This window comes from Nelumbo nucifera, chromosome 3 (assembly GCF_055504915.1).
Source record: "Nelumbo nucifera cultivar China Antique chromosome 3, China Antique-T2T, whole genome shotgun sequence".
Classification (NCBI taxonomy): domain Eukaryota; kingdom Viridiplantae; phylum Streptophyta; class Magnoliopsida; order Proteales; family Nelumbonaceae; genus Nelumbo; species Nelumbo nucifera.
In genome coordinates, this window is record NC_142651.1 from 42,952,096 (window position 1) to 42,958,517 (window position 6,422).

The following is a 6,422-nucleotide window of genomic DNA, read 5'->3' on the forward strand; positions in this document are numbered from 1 at the left end:
TTGTAGGACTAAGAAGAAAACTTGCCTGAGGAGCTCCAAGACCAGAATCTTTCATCTTCAGTCTGATGATTAGGCACAATGCTTTGAACAAGGCTTAACAGCTTAGTTAATGGGTCGATTTGCCAATCATTGAGATTTCCTCGAAAAGTGGAGCCCCAAACAACCTCTCCATTCATAGAGTCAAAACAGTCTTCAACCACAGCATCCTTATCAAGTGCAATATCAAAAAGATAAGGGAATCTCTCCTGTAGAGCCAGCTTCCCACACCACCGATCATGCCAGAATTTGAGGTGATTGATTACCTTTACCAACCTTGCACCTGATGCCCTTCAAGACATCAGGGAGAATAGAGGCTACATTGCTCCATAGAGCAAACCCCTTCGGGGATAGACCATGGCCTGAATCCCAACCAAGGTTTGTGAGCCCATATTTGTCTTCAATAATCCTTCTCCATAGGCTGTATCTCTCTTTGCTGAATCTCCAAAACCATTTACCCAGAAGAGCCTTATTAACCAATTTAATACTTCTGATGCCAAGGCCTCCAAATTTTCTAGGTTGTATCTCTCCAACACCATTTACCCAGAAGAGTCTTATTCACCAGATTGAATTTAAAATTGTTCCTCCATCCAGCCCACAGAAAGGCCCTCATTTCCTTCTCTAATATCCTTGCAACAATTGTAGGAATTTGGAATAAAGACAAATAATAGATAGGGAGTGAGGACAAGACACTTTGGATCAAGGTCAGCTTACCTCCTTTCGACAGGTATTTAGATTTCCACGGGGACAATTTCTTGTCAAATCTTTCAAAAACAGGGTCCCAGATCCTCTTAGAACTGCACCTAGCACCCAGAGGTTGGCCAAGATAAGTGGAGGGCAGCTTCCTTAACTTGCAGCCTAGAATGTTAACCAAAATGGGATCAGGGAAACCTTCTTCAGTCTTCATTAGCTCACTCTTGGAGAGGTTGATCTTGAGGCCTGAGACAGCTTCAAACCATCTTAGAATGTAAACCAAAATGGGATAATGGAATCCTTCTTCAGTCTTCATTATTAGCTCACTCTTGGAGAGGCTGATCTTGAGGCCTAGGACAGCATCAAACCATCTTAGAACAGAGCCTAGAGAAATCAACTGATCAGCTGAAGAGTCACAAAAGAAGATGGTATCATCAACAAACTGGAGCAAGGGGTTTGATCTCTTCCCACCCTAGCTTTAAACCCTTGAATAAGACCTCTAGCTGCTATTTGACAAGTGAGCTTACTTAGGCTTCCATAATTATATTGAAGAGGAAAGGGGATAGAGGATCCCCTTGCCTTAAACCTCTTGAATGTTTGAACTTTCCACAAGAGACCCTATTGAGAAGGATGGAAAAAGCGGGAGTAGTAACGCATACCTTGATCCAGCTCCTCCATTTTGAGCTAAAATTCATTCTCTTTAGCATGTGGTCTAAGAAACTCCAACTTACATGATCAAAAGCTTCTTCTAAATCCACCTCAAGGGTTTGCCCATCTCTACCTTCCCTCCTCCATGAGTCAACCAATTCATTGGCAATGAGAACACCATCGAGAATTTGTCTCCCCTCAACAAAAGCTCCTTGGGAAGGGGAGATAATCTGACCCATCACCCTTTTCAATCTTGAAGCTAAAACTTTTGCAAGGATTTTATAGACACTTCCCAGGAAACTAATAGGTCTGAAGACCTTAAACTCTAAAGCCTCTTCCTTCTTGGGAATCAGTGTGATGAAAGTAGAATTGAGACACCTTTCCAGAGCAGCCTTTGAGTGGAATTCCTCAAAAACCTTCAAGAGATCTTGTTTGATAAAAGACCAGCTCAGCTTATAGAACTTTATTGTGAAACCATTAGGGCCTTGTCCCCTTGTCCCCTTCCAAATGGAAAATAGCTTCCCTGATTTCATCCTTAGAGAATGGATTTTCTAGGTCCAAAGCAGCCTCATTACAACTATTATAGTCCAACCCATCAAGTCAACAATAGCTTTTTTAATATGGTTTTCATCCTCCAGCACCTGCCCATTAACTTTTAAAGCCTTAATGTTATTAATGTGCCTCTTGTGAGGAAAAAAAAGCAGTATTGTTATCACCTTCTTTTAACCATAAGCTCTGGGATCTCTGCCTCCATTTTACCTAATCTTGAAAGGTAATTTTATCATAGTTCATCTTAGCCTGAAGCCTCTTTTTCCGGTTGTTCTCACTCAAAGGACCCCTCTCTTCCTCCAAATCTAGTTCAACAATTTGCTGTAAGTAGCCTGCCTTTTTAGCTTTTACTCCCTTGAAAACTTCTTTGTTCCAGATTTTGATCTTTTTTTTAACTCCTTCAATTTCAAGTGGAAGATGTGACTTGCTGAACCTATGAAACTCACACTTTCCTACCAATACTGCAACTGCTCAAGGAAGCCTTCCTCATTCAACCACATGTTCAAACCTAAAAGGCCCGCAAGCACAAGGCCCCCCTCCACTATGTAAGAGAAAGGGCATATGGTCTGAGAGGGGTCTGGGGGGAGCAGATTGGAATAAATTGGGGAAACTATCCTCCCAATCCGGAGAGATTAGGAAATAATCCAGTTTGACCAAGGTAGGGGTAGCCTGGTTGTTTGTAAGGTTAGCGCCAGCAAAAAGCATATCCATCAGGCCCCACCGCTGCACAAAATTTGCAAATCCTCTCATACCTCAATCACCTCTAGCCAGTCCAATTTTCTCTGAAGGAAACCTAAAAGTGTTAAAATCCCCACCAATACACCAAAGGGTGGTGTCTCCCTCCCTGACTCCATTAAGCTCATCCCAAAATCTTGGTTGATCACCAGCCTCAATTGGCCCATAGACTATAGTCAGAAAACTTTGAATCCCCCATTTACCACCTTAAAATTCAAAGAAGCCAAAAATTCCTTGATCCAACTATTAGAAACCTCAATGGTGTCAAAATCCCAAATTACCAAGATTCTACCCGTTGTACCAATAGCTGGAAGAAAAAGCCAATCACACTGCCTCTGACCCCAAATGCTTTGAACAATAGAAGCATCCACTTGCTGAAGCTTTTGATTCTTGCAAGTATAGCACATTCAACTGCTATTTATTCAAGAAGGACCAAACAAGACAAAATTATTTCTGCCTCCTGCTCCCTGTAGCCTTGCCACTAGAAACACCCGCCATGTCATTGAGCCTCCATGCAAGCCAAAAAAGCTCCCAGTCAGTTCTCCTTCCCTTCCTACCTTTCTCCTCAATCAATCTCTTTTCAATTTCCATCAGAAGATCAACTGTCTCCCTTTCCATACCCTTGAAGGATATACCAAAGAATTCCCCAAAAGATAAGAGAGCTTCAACAGCACCCACAGAGACATGTCTTCATCCAAAGAGTTTGAAGCATAGTCAGGGGATGGAGCTCTTACCTCTAGGTCACAGTTAGGTCTCACCACTACTAACGGGAAGACATCAGGCATGTCTTCTTCTGCAGGGGCTTCAAGACAAAGCATAGCTATCACCATATCCACGGATGAGGGGGGACCCGGGGCCTAAGGAACCAGAGGTGGGAAAGTTTGCGCTGCTTGTTGGACTTCTTGCTCACCGCCAGAAAAGGTTGAGCAAGGGATGGACAACCAGGTCAGGGGGTCCCTGGGTTAGTGGGGAGGGGGGTTGTCGGTTGCTCTGCAAATCCCTTTATGCCACTGGTCTACTGCTCTTAGGTTGATCTCATCAAGTTCCCCTGAGTGAGGCACCACTTGTAATTACAGGTGGACTTGGGCAGCTTCTTCTGCCACTTGTTCAAATGACTGGCCACCTGTTTTTCAATCTTTGAGAATTCAGAAGAGTTTCAAAATTTGAAGCTCGTGGTCCCTGGTCTTATCCACAGTCAGGGCCACATAGCACAACTCAAAGATCAAACGGCCCATGTCAGATTTCTCTTTGACACTTTGGCTTATCACAGTCGTGCAGTGGTTCTTTAGTCCATCATAGGTCCGCGATGGCTTTGAGCTCATTGCTAGCCTATGATGGGTTATGGGCTCATTGCGAGCCCTCGGTGACTTCTATATTGTCATAGGTGTTTCTGTCATTCTGGTTTCATACCTTCATTGCGATCACAGACATAGGGAACCACAAGTACATACAAGGAGTTAATTGTTGGAACTTTAAAGTTGCTTATAAAACTTTGAGAAATTTTTCATATGGAATCTAACTCTCCTCAATAATAAGAGTTTGGTTCAAGGATTTTTAATTGGGTCAAGTAGGAAAACTTGCTAATCCTAACTTTTTTCTGCATCTATGTCCAACCAAGGGGAACTGTGGTTGGATCAGCCATTTTGTTCACTCTTGTAATACATAACCACCAACATCCTCATTTTTTTGTATTGGAACTTTGATTCAATAATAATATCCATTCAATTTTGAAGGAAAAAAAAAGTATTCTAAAGCTTGCATTTTTTTGGGCTATATCCCCTAAATAAAGGGTGTGGAGAAGAAACTTAGGCTAAATTGAAGGTCCAGAGAATTGATATATGGGCTAATGTGTATCCCCCCTTTTGGCATGACTAGCATGCATGATATACACCCAATGAATCCATTGGGCTAACTTGATAAAGACCAATACATGTTGATACATAGATTACAATTTGCTCATGAACCCAACATTGAACATGTTCAATGAGGGAAGGATTTGGAATAATTGTCTACCACCGAGCAACGAGATTGGCTTCGGTCAGAGCAAGCCCATGCTCACACCGTCCTAACAGCCTCTTGCAACCTTGCATCAGGAATATCTCCTCATGAAATAAAGTACATAAGTGTGGAGATATTCCCAATGCAAGGCTGTAAAGACTACTCGAATGGGTGTTGCCCTGATGGAAGCCCAACTCCCGAGCAACAAGTTGTGTCCTTGTGAATTATCACAGAGAAATTCCCAAAATCCTCCATACCCTTCCATGAAGAGTCTATGTTGGAATGCTAGGGGGCATGAAATAATGCCTTCCAAAATGCTCTTCGAGACTTGTTGAAGAATCATTGACTAGCTATCGTAATAATATTAGAAACAAGAATTTGGAACCAACACTCATTATGAATCATATCTTCCCTAGGCTATTATGAATCTTACATTTTGGACCCACAAGGTTTTTTGGGAGGAATCTAATTGATCTGGCGTATAGAAGAGTTTCAACTTAATGCCATCCATATCTTGTCCCACTGCATTCGTGCAATGGTGGTAAGGCAATATAGGATGGTCTCCTTAAAGGACAAAGACGGGATCGGTCTTCGGTTAGGATTGTAGGTAAGCTTAATTTCTTAGGGAAGAATAGGCTCAGGGACTTCGGCTAGTGGATTCTTAGAACTCTCGTGTCCCATAGTTTGTCTCCTCCCCTTTTTATGGAGGTGATCCTGAGGCTATAAGAGTCCAAAAGAGGATATTTTCCCATTAGAAAATGAGATCTTTGTCCTCACGTCAGCTACCAAGCAAACACCATTGGGATTTTTCCAAGTGTCTAGAGATATCCTCTAGGAATAAAGTTTCCTTTCTCCTGAGGATTCTCACATAGCATGTGCTAGGTACGTCCCTTCATAGGTTCTCTCGTGGCCATATGCTGGAGGTGAGATCTTGGTCCAACTAACATATTCCAATGTCCCATTGATCGTTCTTGAGGCGTCTCATCACAATTTATTGTAACGAGAAGAGGTGTAAGTCACTTGTAAACAGGCATCGTCAGTCTCGGGTTTTATCCATTGCTTGCCTCGGCGTGAGCTGCTGTTTTATGCTCATCATAAGGTGCCGAGAGCATGTTAGGTTTCTCGTAGACTTGCGATGTTTTATGCCCATCGCAAGTCTCAGATAGCAGTTTGTGTTCATCGCAAGTCTTAAGAGGTACTTCATGCTCATCGCAAGTCTTTGATGGCCTTTTATGCCCATCGCAAGCATGTGGACCTTACATTACTTCGATGAAGTGATATTATGCTATTGTAGAGGTGTCTTAGTTACTCAAGTACCTCAAACACCACTTTTCGCCTTTTTTAGTCTAATATGCTGTTTAAGAGAAAATAATAATAAGGAAAGTTTAAATGGGTATTTTGGTAATTTAACACATTCTATCAAGGTTTTAAAACCAACCAGGAAAATGAACCAGTTAAGGGTCTGATTCCTGGGTCGAATGGTTGGCCCGTTTTGAAAAAATAAAAAAGCGGTCAAAACCCTTGAATGGTTTATAAACGGTTCAACCGCCCGGATCAGTGGTTTGCTGACCAAATCAACATTTTTTGGCAAATATCCATTTTTGGTAAAAAACGGACTAGTTCCCAATTTTTCTGGTCCAACCATCCGGTTTTAAAAACCAAGCATTCTATCACATGCTTATTGGCTAGGGGTATTTTTCACAAATGAAAGTTTCAATTGGTAATTGTCACTGACCCCATGGTACAATAACTCTTTATAACTT

The 6,422-nt window shown here is 42.0% G+C and overlaps 1 protein-coding gene across 1 annotated transcript; it reads right to left on the minus strand.

Moving 5' to 3' along the window:
- Positions 1-8: 8 nt before the first annotated feature.
- LOC148801157 (uncharacterized) lies at positions 9-1,910 on the minus strand. Its single transcript, XM_088900330.1, has 4 exons — positions 1,461-1,910; positions 1,227-1,347; positions 751-1,134; positions 9-319 (listed from the first exon to the last, which is right to left on the minus strand). The coding sequence occupies exons 1-4, from the start codon at positions 1,908-1,910 to the stop codon at positions 9-11; spliced, it is 1,266 nt and encodes a 421-aa protein (XP_088756456.1).
- Positions 1,911-6,422: the final 4,512 nt, after the last annotated feature.